At 41.9% G+C, this 16,112-nt stretch overlaps 1 protein-coding gene across 2 annotated transcripts in view; it reads right to left on the bottom strand.

Annotated features, from left to right (window-relative positions):
• Positions 1-5,516: 5,516 nt before the first annotated feature.
• ARK2N (arkadia (RNF111) N-terminal like PKA signaling regulator 2N) overlaps positions 5,517-16,112 on the bottom strand; it is a 139,521-nt gene continuing 128,925 nt past the window's right edge. For both annotated transcript variants that reach the window (XM_073619114.1, XM_073619144.1), the window contains 2 exons: positions 10,877-11,006; positions 5,517-9,528 (listed from right to left, as the gene is read on the bottom strand). In XM_073619114.1, the coding sequence (XP_073475215.1) occupies positions 9,339-9,528; positions 10,877-11,006 (320 nt within the window). In that variant the 3' untranslated portion in view covers positions 5,517-9,338. The remainder of the gene's footprint in view (positions 9,529-10,876; positions 11,007-16,112) is intronic.

The following is a 16,112-nucleotide window of genomic DNA, read 5'->3' as shown; positions in this document are numbered from 1 at the left end:
GCTGCTTCTGTTTGATTGGCAACTGCCATGATGCCACACATGTGATCAGTTATGACACCAGCCATTTGATGGTTTGATAGTTTGGTTGAGGACACAAGCAAATGTGTGTTAGCAATCCCAACATTCCAGGAATGTAACTTTTTTGAAATCGTAAAATCGATGGGTTTAGTTCCACTTTATGATTTACTGCTGGGGTTCTGGGCTTTAGCAAAATGGCTGCCTCCAGTAAGCAGAAACAGAAGCAATGCTGGAAGCAATTTACAGCACACAATTACGGTAGCAAAATTATTCATTTGGAATGTATGTTCCTTGTTCAAGAACATTATTTTTTTAGCAAGTTGTTATGGGTAAAGTTCCACTTTAACTGCTCAACAGAGGCCTCATAAGTGGTTCTCGTTGTTTAGGAAGTTTCTGCTTCAACTGCACAGGCTTTATTATTTAGAACACTGACTAGGGCAGCTATAAGCCAACAAGACAAACACATACAGCATAGTAACCTAAACTAAGCCTGGCATCTAAATTTATTTATCCCTGCCATATACCATTCCAAGCATGCCAAGAATCAACAAATTCATAGCACATTTGGAGTGGTGTATTCTATTCTGAGCTGTGCGGAGAAGAATATAAGCTGAAAAATGTGTGGAGATCCCTCCCTGGTATTGAGTTCAGGTGTACAGAACCAGGCCCATAAAGACAGAATCTGACCAGTCTGACGAAGAGGAACTTTAAGTAGCTCATACAAAGCCCTGACCTCAACCCTACTGAGCACCTTTGGGATAAATTGGAACCATGAGCCAAGGTCTTCCATCCAAAATCTGTACCTGACCTCACCAATGGCTTTTTTGACTACAAAGGTTACAAATTCCCACAGACACACTCCAAATACTTGTGTAAAACTGGAGGCTGTTATAGCTGCAGGGGTAGAAGGGCGACTCCATAGTAGTGCCCAAGGTTTTGGAATGGAATATCCAACAAGCTCAACTGGATAAGGGTAGTGGTTGAGTTGCCCACAACGTTTTAGCCACGTAGAGCATATTGAGGAAATTAAAGGGTTTGGACAAAAATATAGAAACATTATATGATTAGGTGTAAAATTGACGACATGTTTAATGTTAAAAGCGGATGTGATGTAACATTCTTGTGCTGCCGTTGTGTGATGAAACCCCTAGCTAACAGGTGAGAAGCCTCACTTTCGCCATTCACTGCTAATAATACGGAGTCATATCGAGCTTTGAGCTTCAAAGAGGGCAAATTATTGGTGTTCGCATAGCTGGTACCTCTGACTGAAGTTGCCAATTTATTCATGGTGTTGCGAGGTGCAGTATCAAAGGTTAGGACGGCATATACAGTTTCCGGGAAAACGTCATCTGATGAGCATAAGCGCGGTCAACATGGTCAACTGACCGAAAGGACAGGCATATCAGATTCCATTATCAACCATCCAAGACTTACATTTGTCAATTTCCAGGAGAATTTAGGCCATCTTGGATGTCAAAGGGCAACCAACACCATCTTTGGTAACGATTTAGTTCTTATACCATACTTGTTTCCATAACTTTATCCAACCCCTGTATTTCTTTGATTACTGCTTTTACCACAGGAAGCTCCACACTCAGGAGGTAAAAAGTATTGGTCTCTGCTGGGGGTAGTAGATAGACCCCGACAATCTATAGGTGGTCATACAGAAAGCAGCTACTGACTAATGAATAAAGCTTGCTAAAGGTTCTGGAGCAAAATGTTCAGAAATGGTAATTCACTGAGCTTAAAAAAATCTGCTAAAGAGTGTGTATAAAGACTACTGTAAATTTGTGTCATTTTGTAGTCACCAAAGCCTTGAAGCTCAAACTTAATAAGTGGGCCCTTATGGGTTTTAAGGAGAGGAAGTGGTTGGCATGTAAAATATATGGCTGAAACTGCCCCTCCCCCAGACCCCACAAACAAAAATAAGCCAAGTTGTGTTTTCAGATCAAAATTAACTTTTCATGTGAACTTCTCCCTTAACTACAATGTCATTCATAATTTTTTTTTTTTTAAGAATGCAGCCAAAATACAACGGTTTCCAAGTGATTACATGTTTAACATTTTTCAATACACAATATAGCTTCCTCCATTAGGCACAAACTATGGGGCAGCAACAAGTATTGGCTGTGCAGATGACTGTCACACCTCGTATTACAGTTTTCCTTGATCAAGGAAATGCCTGGACTCAGATTATTGAACCTATGCCTCAATATCTTAAGCAGATGGGAGGCATAGAGATTTGTGAAACCTACTTTTTACAGAAATGAGTGCTGTAAAAAGTTGAAATTGGACTACTGCTGCCCCAATATAGAAAATGTATTTGCACGGTCTTAACATGGCCTGTTAAACATGTATGATCCAGTGGGCATGGTCAGGGGAGTGGAAATAAAAGTAGTATGCAAAAGTAAATGTTATTGCTCAATCATTTTATAGGCTGTTGAGGCTCCTCAAAATTTAAGTTGAAGGTACAAGGCAGAGCTGCCGTGAAGGATAAAATAGTATAGGTTTAAGGTAATTGTGTCCAGTAGAATCTGAGGGTCTCTAATTTGTTATTCAGACTGGTGTTAAAAGTGGGGCTTTAGTGCATGTTTGATTCAAACCCAAGGGTGGGGGAGAGGGGGGGGGAGGTATGGAGACACAATTGTGTCAACTATGCTTTGATTTACATCGTGCTTTGCACCAAACACTGCACAACTTGCTTACCCTACCAAGTGATGCCCACCCTATGACTTCCTTACCCTGCCTGCCATCCCTTTCCTGCTGGGAAAGCATTCAGAAGCGAGGTGGACCACCTCATGAAGCAGCAGAGAATTGGGTTTGTACCCTGTGCCAGTAAGAATTCAGCCACTTATGCCTTCTTCAGGGTTCTTACTACTCAAACTGCAACGCTGTGCAAAGCAAATGATATTTGAAGTATAAATCAATATAATGTGAGCTTGTCAGCCATTTTAAACGTAAAAGTTCCATCTAAGAGGAAACTCTACATAGCCGCTGTATCTATTTGTTAGCCAAAAATTCCTCAGTAGTGCTTTGATCTTGGTTTCATTTTGTAACTTAAAAGTGGCTATAGAGGCTGATGGTTTATTCTTTTTTTTACCTTAATGCATTCTCTGCAAAAAACCTTTTATACTCAGCCCCCCTAAATACTTACCTAATAACTTTGCACATCTAGACGTTGCTAAATTTTGCCCACTCTTCTTGACAGAACTGCTCAAGTTTAGCTAAATTTGATGGTGACTGTTAGTGGACTGCAGTGTTCAAGTCATTTCAATGGGGTTTATGTCTGGGCTCTGACTAGGCCATGCAAGGGCATTCACCTTTTTCTCCTTCAACCACGGTGTGGTCATTTTTGCTGTGTGCTTTGGGTCATTATGTTGGAAGGTTCTTCTCATTGACAACTTTCTGGCAGAGGGCAGCAGATTTTCCTCAAGAATTTGATGTTTTTTGTCGCATTCATTTTTCCTTCTATCCCGAGAAGTGCTCCAGTCCCTGCTGCAGAGAAACACCCCCATAACGGGATATTGCCAACTTGCTCTACTGTAGGAATCACCATTTGGATGATTAGCTGTACTGGATTTCCGCCAGACATATCGTTTGGTGTTGAGGCCAAATAATTAAATCTGACCAGAACACCTTTTTCCATGTGGCCTCAGAATCTTCAAGGTGTGTTTTGGCAAAGCCCAGTCATGACTGCATGTGGCCTTTCTTGGAGGAGTGGCTTTTTTTCTTGCAACCCTCCCATAAAAGCCACAGTTGTGGAGAATTTGTGATATTGTTGTCACATGCACACAATGACCACTCTGTCATAAATGCCTGCAACTGCTTCAGAGTTGCTGTAGTCCTCTTGGTAGCCTCTGACCAGTTTCCTCCTAGCTCTTTCATCCAGTTTGGAGCAACATCCTGATCCAGGGTGGGTCTGTGTTGTAACAAATCAATTCCACTTCTTAATAATAGACTTCACTGTGCTTTTAGGCATTGATAAAGCCTTTAAAATGTGTTTGTATCCATCTTCTGACCGTGCCTTGCCACCCACAGTTAATGGTTTTCTTCAGTTGCACTACCAGAGACTGAAATGCTCCAGGATATTTATTTTCATGCTGAGCTAATCAAAATAATCACAGTTGGAAGTCAAATGTCTGTGTGTGCCATTGAGAAGGTGATTAGGCAATTATTTTCTACAACCGCTGTAAATAACTTTTAAAATAACTTTAAGGCCTCCCATAGATGGCTTGAATTTCAGCCAAACCCTGCTAAATCTTTTGAAATTCGATCTCTGGGTGGCCCTGCAATCACCTCCTGGTTTGACTGAGCCGGGTACAGTCACTGACAGCAGCCGCAGGTGCCATTGCTGCCTGAATATAGTGAAGATCCCTCTATTTACGCTGTTAGAGTAGACAGGGAAAATCCAAGGATTTTTCGCTTTGGTGTGCTGAAAAGCTGAAATTTGAGCTGTCTATGGGGGCCATTAATGCAGGCTTTTAAAACAACTGACAGGTGTACTTTGACATTAATATCGAGAACCAAAAATGTCATTAAAGGGGTTGTAAACCCTTGAGGCTTTTCACCTTAAGGCATTCTATGTATTAAGGTGTAAAAACCTTCTGTAGTGCAGCAGCCCCCCTAGAGCCTCCCTTTTACTTACCTGAACGCGATCGTTTCAGTGACGGGAACGAGCACAGCAGCTCCAGCCACTGTCTCGGCTACTCATTGAATAGATTGATAGAAGCAGGAGCCATTGGCTCCCGCTGCTGCCAATCAAATCCAGTGACACAGGGGGTGGAGCAGTGTCCTGCCATCTATGTCAATGAACGCAGCAGCAGGACTTGGGAGCGCACCCGCATGAGTGCCCCCATGGAAAGCAACACTCAGTGGGGGCACTCGAGAAGGAGCAAGGCTGGGGGACCCTAGAAGAGGAGGACCAGGGCCACTATGTGCAAAACCCTTGCACAGAGAAGGCAAGTATTACAATTTTTTTTTTTTTTTTAAACAAACCTTTAAAACCCCTTTAAAGCTATGGTACACAGTTTTGCTTTCATGTGCTCCATAAAATGTTTATTACATTTACTAGAATTCAAATGTTGCAAGATGCAGTTCTCGAATCCACAAATTTAATATTAAATAATATATATACAATTACCGTATTTTCCGGCTTTTAAGACGACCTTTTACAAACTTAAAAAAATGCCCAAAAATCGGGGGTCGTCTTATACACCGGGTATAGAATGCTGCCCCATGGATGTCAGCCCCCTGGATGCCCGGTAATACTGTATGTGGCTTCAGCCACATACAGTAATCGCCGCTGAGCCAATCCCGGCGAGCGATGTATTCTATTAATGAATACAGAGCCTGCTCGGATTGAAGTAACAACCTCTGCTATATACAGTAGCCTGCTCAGATTGGCTTTGAGAGAGAGAGAGAGGCACTGGCTGATGATGCTACAGCCTCTGCCAATCCAAGCAGGCTTTGTATTCATTAAAAGAATACATTGCTCACCATACGTCACAGGGTAAATCCATTCACTGATCTCCCCCTACTATACATCCTGCTGTTTGCCTTTGAGGTCCCAGGCAGCCAAGAGGAACAGGTGAATCTGGGACATAGGACAGGGGGTGGTTGTATTACTAGTGAACTTTAATACATTTATTAAATGCATTTTGGTGGACAATTCCCATAGAATGTAACCCAAAAGTGGCATAGGTTTGGTTAGTGAAAATTCCACTTTGCAGAGGTGTGGCATTCAAGAGATCTCTGTCTGTTATTAATGTTTTATTTACTGTATGACATATCACAGCATGGCGGATGAGTAGCTGGCATTTTTGCTTTGTGTTTTTTTAATGTTTCTAATGTTTTTTTTTTAAATGGTGTTGCCTCAGAAGTGTGGGGGTAGTCTTATACGGCAAGTATAGCCCAAAACCTAAGTTTCCACTGGAAAAATAGGGGGTCGTCTTATACGTCCAGTCGCCTTATACGCCGGCAAATATGGTATTTTTTAGTATACTAGATTCCTGGCATTCTAATCCACAAATATTACAGTTTTCTAATTAGGGAAGCCTGGCTTTTTATGATGGTGATTCTATTCTATCAGAGTTCAACATGTCTGTTCTAAAAGGTATGCATCACCTACAAAACCGTATGCTAGGATGGGCCACACAAAAGCAGTTTCTGGTCTTGGCCACCTGGCTGTTCAAGAAAACCAGCAGAGTACAGGGAGAGAATTATAGTTTAACCAAGGCTCGGTTCACACTTCCACGACTTAGGATCTGACTTGAGACCCCAAGTCGTGTGACATGTGAAATCCCACATTAGTCAAAAAGAGCTGTCTTAATTAGCACTACTGAAGTCGCTCCGACTTTAGAAAAAGTTCCTGTACTTCAAGGTGACCTCTATCCAACTTGTGCCCATAGACTAATAGAAGTCACCTTGAAGTCAGATCCTTATCTTATTTGATGTGACTTAGATCTGACATTACAGGAAGATTACACAGGCATTCCCTGAAGTTGCTTCAAAATCACGCTGAAGTCGCACTTTCAGGTCGCAGCAGTGTGAACTGAGCCTTAGGGTCACTTATGGCTATAAAGACCAGCTTGTCCTTTTATTCTCTGCCCCCCATGCTCAGATAATCTTCTAAAACAAGGCATCACCACCTAAACTGAGGCCACCAAGATGAGGAAGCCCAACGACCTTTCTAACTCCAAGCCCACCAACACTAAGAGACAGAGTATGTAAAATGACCACTACTTTTCACTGCCTTCAAAACAAGAGTTGCCTCTTAAAGAGGTAATTTGAGTCCTCCAAGCAGTGCATTATCTTTAAAAGGGACTCGCCTTTTAAAATACTTTGAAGTATGACAGTTGAGAGAGTACAAGAGAATGGAACTTGGACAACAGAAAAGCCAACTTTGTCTTTGTTTCTTCGGATACAAGACTTGGGTCTTTATTAAATGATGCAAACCGTAAATGTTCTGTAACCCTTCAATCAAAATTAATCTGTCATTCTGCTTTTTGCACCACGTAACTAAATAAAGGCCGTTATGTAACAGTGAAGACAATTGGCACTACTGCCTGTCCATAGTGTGAAGGGGGGCCTTCAAATGCCCATAAAGTGATTTCAGCCTTTAAAGTGGGATGCTGCCAAGATTCTAGCAGCAATATGGCTTTTCCTGCACACTCGTATCTTCCAAAGTCTATAGCAATCTTCAGCTACAGTGCAACTATGAATTAAAACTGATATCACAGCAGATATAACAGGGTTCTATGATAGTTATTATATCCCCTTCCCCAAAGGCATTAAAGAGACCTCTTCTTCCACAATGCGGGATTGGACAACGATAGAGAAAGCACGCACAGAGGAGGATACACCCCTCTGCTCTCCCCTCCTGCAAGCATGTTCAACCTGTTAAGAGTGCAAAGACTGGGAACATGAATTCTCGAAAGGTGTGCAGTGCTGGCCCTCCTTCTCCTTGGTTTGCTGTGCTCAGGACTACAGAAATCTGATACAAAATTATTTACCTATACTAGTTCTGTTTAATGCAGTTCATCATTTATTAATGAATGCATAACAGGTTAGTGGAGTAACTGCTTTATATATTCTTGAAGTTCTGCTTTAAGGCCTAATCTGACAAAAAAAAGGTCGCATCTACGGTGCAGGCAGTTTCCAATGCTAACAGTTACCTGCTTTGGTAACAAAAAGGTAGGGTAGTTTGTGCAGTCACACAAGGGACTGCTCCTACTGTCCTCTTAACAGCTAGTTCAATTAAAGTGGTTGTAAACCTTTACATATACTCAGTAAAGTGACTGGCCTCAGGTGATAAACAGATGAAACAAATCCTCCTGCATAAGTTTAATCTGTATCTGCAGCAGTCTCTTCTCTACATAGAGGAATGAGGCAGCAGACAGAAATGACACTTAGTGCTCTTAATTGAGACAAGTACACACTATAGAAAGATATGCTTTGCTCATATTTCATGTCTGAGGTTTACAACCACTTTAAGGCACTGTATGTCCAGATCAATCAAAATTTGACCCCACCTGCTGAATTTCAGACTGCCTGCAGCCGACTCTTGGACCAGAAGACCAAGATCGGTGACAGACTTGAAGACAGGACCACACAACCTCAAGACAGCTGAATGAGATTCCTATTGTGGCTTACAAAAACCTGATAGGGGGGGGGGACCTTTCTGTGACACTGAAATTATGGGTCAAAAGCAGAGTTCCTCCTCATTTGTAAAGGGAATCACCTTTGAATTGACTCAAAGGCCCAGAAACTTGTTACTGGACTCTGATGAAAGCAGCCAATTACTGACTCAACTGCCTCATGCTAGATCTGGGGCTGTAACACCATGTACTGGTTCAGCCTCAGTGTCAGAGAAGACAGTATGTGAAAGACAAAATCAGGTAATGACTGCTTGCCTCAAAGCTTTAAGTGGAACTTTATGCTAAAAAATAAAAATGGGCGAACAGGCAGGATTTGTCATGCTTTGTCTCTTCTGCATTAAAATGACTTACCTGCCTGTCCACCCCTGTACAGTGAACTACGCACACACAACTCATTGTACAAATTCGGCAATGCCAAAGCTGACGGAACTCAGCGGAGTGGCGTCATCTTGGCCCAGGCCATTGACAGCGGCCGGCAAAGGAGACCCGGAAGGTGGCCGTCCAAAGATGTCAGTGGCCGGCGGGGAGCTCCAGGACGTCACATCGCTGGACTGAAGGTGAGTAAATTTCTGCGTTAACCAAACGTTATGACAAAGTCCCATTACACGTCACCTCCTGCACATAACAGCAGCAGCCATTTTGTCCCCCGATTTTGGCTGTCCTTCCTCCTGACAGCAGAGGATTAAAGGTGGCATAATCAGTCAAAAAATGGCTACCTTGATACATAGATATATCCCTGAACTAAACTCCTATAGCAAACAAGGGGGTTGAGTTTGCTTGATGTGCCGAGGAAGCATCCTTATCAATGTTTATTTCTAATCATACAGTATAAATACTTATGCATATATTATTTTTTTTTTTTAACAAAGCATTTAAATTAGCAATAAGGGAAAAACTGAAAGGTGCTTTATACCTTGATGATTCTGGACAAGTATTGCAATTCAGAGAGGGTAGGGGAGGGCAGTAATCTAAAATTGGATTTGGCCAGCTGCTTAGGTGAAAAAAAATAAAAAATAAAATAAAATTACTAATGTGCTTGTTAATGCATGGGTCATCAAACCCTAAAAATTCCCGGACTCCTGGAAGAGAGCATGTGTAACCTCAATGGAAGGATTGTGCCGGAGGTAGAGGGGAAATGGGGACAAAAACAGGGAGGGCCCGGCTTTACAGTAAATATTTGCGCCTTGAATCTTCGTCCAGAGTAAGGTCAACTACTTCTGAAGGGGCAGTCCAGTTCTGCTGGGGAGTCACCCCTGTCCATGATGGTGTTTGGTGGGAGCTGTTATACTGGGAGCCAGCTGCATGCTTCCATGATGATACTCTCTGTATAACTCCGCCCCGGGGGTGGACAAACCTTGCAGGAAGAAAGAGAAAGATAAATCAACTAATATATATTTCGCAGATATTGCATAATGACATGTGCATAATGTGAACTTACCATGGCCTAAAAGAACCCCAAGGCAACGATAGGACTGAACCTGTGTTCGTTGTTGGGGCAGTTTAGAAAAGTCTTAGTGACCATTATTACAAAAAGCAAATATTACAATAGCTTGCTTAAGACACACAAGATTTACCTTGTGGTGGACCAGAGTAGGAAGAAAAGGAAAAATAAAAGGAAAAATCTTACAATGGAACACTGGTTTTGTGACAACTGTCTAGGAGGGGATATCCCTTATTTTGGAAACATTTCCTCTCACTTCCTGTTGTGTCTATAAGACAGGAAGGGTAAGCTATCATTCTTAAGAGGGAGAAACTGAGTGAGGAGAAAATCATTCTTTACTCTATCCAAAGCTTTAAAAAAAAAAAAGTTTTGGTGTAGATATACTTTAAAGTATACTCCTTTACTCCTAACAATATCCAAACAAGACAGCCATTGTACATGCACTTCTTGTGTGCCAGGAAGATTTCCCATGGGTCCGCAGATGCTTACCCATTTCAAGTGGAGATCCCTCTTGTATCCAAAAGGAAAGAAGGATCTCCCTTGAATCGTGTAAGAATCTGCAGACCCATGTGATATCTTTCCAGCACACAAGTAGTGCACAATATGCATTTTTGGTTATTGACACTACTGATCCAGAAGCACACAGTATATTGCTAATTTTTCTGAAAGGAGGAAAGTAAACAATTTACTGACAAGACTATAGCTTAAAGGTTATCCTATGATGGTGGAGAACATGAATAGGCACCATTTAAAAGGTAAAAAAGATAAAATAATTTGTCGGATAAATTTACCCTCTTACCTGTCAATGAAGACCTGAGAGGACAGAAACTATCATCTACTGTATCCCAACAATTACCCAACTGTAGGAGGTACAACATGTAGCCCACAAGCAAACTGAACAGAGCCGTTTACCTGAAGTGCCCCCTAGTGGCAGAAATACATATTTCTCCTGTTTGAGAACTGCATTGAGAAGTACAGTGTTACTTGAACTGTATTCCAGGATTTGCTTGTCGTCAGCTGAAAGAACTTGCAATAATTTAAGACTTTATGTAAAGTCTCAAATCTTTTATTAAAAGGTCTTCATGTTATATTTTGAATACCACGTCAGATATTTTATTTATCAATGTAAACACATAATCCACACGTTTTTTCCAGAGAAACACAAAACAAAAATGGCTTTGAAAAAAAGTTCCCCTCCCCCCAATGTTTCCTTTTTTTTCCAGGCCTTTGCAAACCAAAAGATTCCCAATCACCGACATACCTTGCATTTTCTTGAACCCCGACTATCTCCACCTCGCTGCCCGAAGAAGCAATGTTTATTTCATCCTCGTTATTCTGTGTCTCACTAGGGGGTAATTTATCACATGAAGGCAATCCTGGATCCAGATGACCTGCAGAGAGAAAAAGGACACCGAGACTAAATATTTTAACCAGAGACAATGGTTAAATTATTTCAATTGCAGTACAGAGATTCTGGAAGCTCAACACAAGTAAAGAAACTGGCAGACTACAAGTAAAGAAACTTGCAGACTTAGGCTACTTTCACACTGAGGCGCTTTACAGGCGTTTTAGCGCTAAAAATAGCATCTGCAAATCGCCTCTCCTGTCACTCCAGTGTGAAAGCCCAAGCTTTCACACTGGAGCGGTGCACTTGTGGGACATTAAAAAAAGTCCTGCAAGTGGCATCTTTGGGGAACTTTAGGAGCGGTGTATACACCGCTCCTAGAGCGCCCCTGTCCATTGAAATCAATGGGCAGCCCCGCCGAAGTGCCTGCAAATCGCAGCGGCGCTTTGCGGGCGCTATTAACCCCTTCATCAGCCACTAGCGGGGGATAAAAGCACTTCTCTAGTGGCCAAAAGGTGCAGCTAAAACGACGGTAAAATGCAGCTAAAAATGGCAGCGCTTTACTGCTGGCGCCCCCCTGCCCTAGTGTGAAAGCGCCTCTACAGTTGCAGGGAAAGGTATTACAGAAGTGTGTAGTTAGTTTGAGGCATTTACAGTTAGCTTATTGCTCCTTTTGTAAATTTTCCTCATACAGTGATCATGTAAAAAGCCTCTAAAGATATCTTTTTTTGGAGTTTGTTAAAGGTAGAGTAAATCTAGTCAATTTCTTTTCTTTTTTTTTTGGATAGAATAAGGCAGGCCATAGATGGTGTGATTTTCTTTTCTTTCTCTGTAACCACAATCAGTGTTGATGGTGGAATCCCTCCCCGCTGAGCACTGCATTCTCCGGCGGGAGAGGGCGCAGGGAGCATTTTCTGTTGGCAGAACACAGCGATTATTACTAACGGCTATAGCCTCAGCCAATAATCGCATGCTAGAAACCTGACACTCTGGTTGTATCCAAGTCAATCGATGAATCAACTTGGGTACAATCAGCCTGCCCATAGATGGATCGAATCTCGGCCAGCTCAGAAGCAGATAACCATTCACCAACTAAAAAAGAAAAAAAAAAAAAATAAGAGTCATTGTAATGGCTAATCTACTGTATGTATCCTACATCCGGTGTTTAGGGCCCTGTTACAACTACATCAATGGGGTAAGCATAGTTACATAGTAGGTGAGGTTGAAAAAAGACAAAAGTCCAACCTGTGTGTGTGATTATGTGTCAGTATTACATTGTATATCCCTGTATGTTGCGGTCATTCAGGTGCTTATCTAATAGTTTCTTGAAGCTGTCGATGCTCCCTGATAAGATCACCGCCTGTGGAAGGGAATTCCACATCCTTGCCAATCTTACAGTAAAGAACCCTCTACGTAGTTTAAGGTTAAACCTCTTTTCTTCTAATTTTAATGAGTGGCCACGAGTCTTGTTAAACTCTCTTCTGCGAAAAAGTTTAATTTCTATAGTGGGGTCACCAGTACGGCATTTGTATATTGAAATCATATCCCCTCTCAAGCGTCTCTTCTCCAGAGAGAATAAGTTCAGTGCTCGCAACCTTTCCTCATAACTAATATCCTCCAGACCATTTATTAGCTTTGTTGCCCTTCTTTGTACTCGCTCCATTTCCAGTACATCCTTCCTGAGGACTGGTGCCCAGAACTGGACAGCATATTCCAGGTGTGGCCGGACCAGAGTCTTGTAGAGCGGGAAAATTATCGTTTTATCCCTGGAGTTGATCCCCTTTTTAATGCAAGCCAATATTCTGTTTGCTTTGTTAGCAGCAGCTTGGCATTGCATGCCATTGCTGAGCCTATCATCTACTAGGACCCCCAGGTCCTTTTCCATCCTAGATTCCCCCAGAGGTTCTCCCCCCAGTGTATAGATTGCATTCATATTTTTGCCACCCAAATGCATTATTTTACATTTTTCTACATTAAACCTCATTTGCCATGTAGTTGCCCACCCCATTAATTTGTTCGGATCTTTTTGCAAGGTTTCCACATCCTGCGGAGAAGTTATTGCCCTGCTTAGCATCATCTGCAAATACAGAGATTGAACTGTTTATCCCATCCTCCAGGTCGTTTATGAACAAATTAAATAGGATTGGTCCCAGCACAGAACCCTGGGGAACCCCACTACCCACCCCTGACCATTCTGAGTACTCCCCATTTATCACCACCCTCTGAACTCGCCCTTGTAGCTAGTTTTCAATCCATGTACTCACCCTATGGTCCATGCCAACGGACCTTATTTTGTACAGTAAATGTTTATGGGGAACTGTGTCAAATGCTTTTGCAAAATCCAGATACACCACGTCTACGGGCCTTTTTTTATCTAGATGGCAACTCACCTCCTCATAGAAGGTTAATAGATTGGTTTGGCAAGAATGATTCTTCATGAATCCATGCTGATTGCTACTAATGATACCGTTCTCATTACTAAAATCTTGTATATAGTCCCTTATCATCCCCTCCAAGAGTTTACATACTATTAATGTTAAGCTAACTGGTCTGTAATTCCCAGGGAAGTATTTTGGGCCCTTTTTAAATATTGGTGCTACATTGGCTTTTCTCCAATCAGCTGGTACCATTCCAGTCAGTAGACTGTCTATAAACTCCCCATTATGTCCCAAATGTACCAGAGAGCAGGGAGATTCAACACCCATGCTATGGAGATGTCGAAAATTAACCAGATATTGGATGGAGATAACACAACCTCAGAAGTCTTTCAGCCGTTTATACTCATAGCAGACTTGTATACATAGTGCGCAGCCTGGTTGCACGTTATTGGATGTCCCCTCCCCAACTCATGAGACACTTGTGGATAGAACAGGTGAAATCCAATTTGATACATAAAAAGCTGACATGGCAACGATGAAATTCACCGCAGAAATTTGAAAACATTTGGCAGAACTGGCTAGATAGACCCGGGCTTGCTCCCCCAAGGCTGGGCTACATAGAAAACCTAATAAAAGATTGGAGTAGCCTATTTTTTTAATTTTATTTTTAAATGGAGTCACTTTTGAAAGTAGAGATGGGCTGGAAGGATGAGGGACATTAGGATCCACCTGGGGCGTTCCTTCAGATTCCTGTGCCATAAACAGCGGCTCCCCAGCCCATGGGTGGGAGCGACGTCATCACAACTCCAGACAATCACGCAGCCAGAGTCCGCGGACCTGGAAGGAAGAGGGGTGAAGATGGAAGCAGCCTCCAGTGGTGACAGTGCATCGCTGGAGGGATTCGTTTTCAGGTAAGCTTCACATAATGTGCTAGTATGCGATGCATACTAGCACACTATGGCTTTATCTAACAGGTTAAAAAAAAAACCCAGTGGTTTCCTACCATCTTAAGGCAATTTGCTCCCCCTGCTGATAAGAAGAGAATACAGTCGACCCCCAAATTCTTGTGGGTTACGTTCGTAGAGCACCCGCAAATTGTGCAGTCGCAAATTTTGGATGTGGTCAAAAAAATGTGTATTTTAAACTTCTTCTGGTGCTTAGGTTCATTTCCAGAAGCCATAGCAGGTGCTGGGCATTTGGGCAGCATCTTAGGGCTTTAAGATGAACAAAATGAAAGACATGAGAACACTCAGCGAAACACTCGAGATAGCTACAAGCGGTAAATGGTTATGATGTGGCAATGCTGGGCTGCATCTGCCGGAGAAAAAAATTTGCCAACGACTGAGACAGCAAACTCTGAACTGCAACTTCACGGGAGGTCGACTGCACAGAAACAGCAATTTTTTGAGGACAGCAAGCCAGATGTATTCTAGGGCAGGGCAAGGCTACATAAACAATGCATAAGCCATCCTAGGAATTTATTCTGATGTAATGTCTAGGATTGGTCATAAAAGGCATTTGTTTACAAGATAAGATGGTACTTCTAGTGGACCATTAGTTGGTTGTCTATACGGTGGTCTCTTGTACACAGTAACAAACAGCTGCGAGTCTAGATGGCTTAATGGTCTGAAGGGTACACTACTCACAAATGGGTTTAGATCAATATGTGAGCAGTCTAAAATTACAGGGGTACATTTACACAGCTTCCAACTGAAAGGTGTCAAGAAGTGGTTAAAGGGTCTTCAGGAAATTTCCAACTGTAAAACAGGATGCATTGAAAGCAATGATTTTACCCCTAATGTCTGTGTACAGCTTCTCATTATGTCTTACCATTTTCCCTGCCCTTGAAAACTGGAGACAGCCTCACCATCAAGCAGGACTTGTCCGCTAATGCAACATCAAGGATGATGGTCAATTAGTAACGTGTCTAGTGAGTGTTCTCAAATGCAGTTCTGCATCTGCAACTTAGCTGAATTAGATGCATGGACCCCTTTAACCACTTCAGCCCGGGAATATTTTACCCCCTTCCTGACCAGAGCACTTTTTACAATTTGGCACTGTCGCTTTAACTGACAAATGCGCGGTCGTGCAATGCTGTACCCAAACAAAATTGGGGTCCTTTTTTCCCCACAAATAGAGCTTTCTTCTGGTGGTATTTGATCACCTCTGCGGTTTTTATTTTTTGTGCTATAAACAAAAAAAGTGTGACAATTTTGAAAAAAAATGTATTTTTTTTATTTTTTACTATAATAAATACCTCCCAATCAAAAAAAAAAATTCTTCATCAGTTTAGGCCAATATGTATTCCTCTACATATTTTTTGTAAAAAAAAAAAAAAAAAAAAAATGAAATATCACAATAAGCGTTTATTGATTGGATTGCACAAACGTTATAGCGTCTACAAACTATGGGAAAGATTTATGGCATTTTTTTTTTTTTTTTTTTTACTAGTAATGGAGGTATTCTGCAATTTTTAGCAGTATTGGGACATACAGATCGGAGACTTTTGACACATTTTTGGGACCATTGACATTTATAGAGCGATCAGTGCTATAAAAATGCACTGATTACTGTATAAATGTCACTGGCGGGGAAGGGGTTAACACTAGGGGGCGATCAAATTGTTAACTGTATGTTCCCTCATTGTGTAATAACTGTGTGGGGATGGGACTAACTAGGAGAGATGACAGATCGCTGTCCCTACTTTGTAGAAACACACGATCTGTCTTCTCTTCTCTGACAGCACACAAATCCCTGTGCTGGCTCTCGAGCAT

This window comes from Aquarana catesbeiana, linkage group LG01 (genome assembly GCF_042186555.1).
Source record: "Aquarana catesbeiana isolate 2022-GZ linkage group LG01, ASM4218655v1, whole genome shotgun sequence".
NCBI lineage: Eukaryota > Metazoa > Chordata > Amphibia > Anura > Ranidae > Aquarana > Aquarana catesbeiana.
The sequence above is the reverse complement of the archived record's forward strand: the minus strand, read 5'-3'. Positions and strand labels throughout refer to the sequence as shown.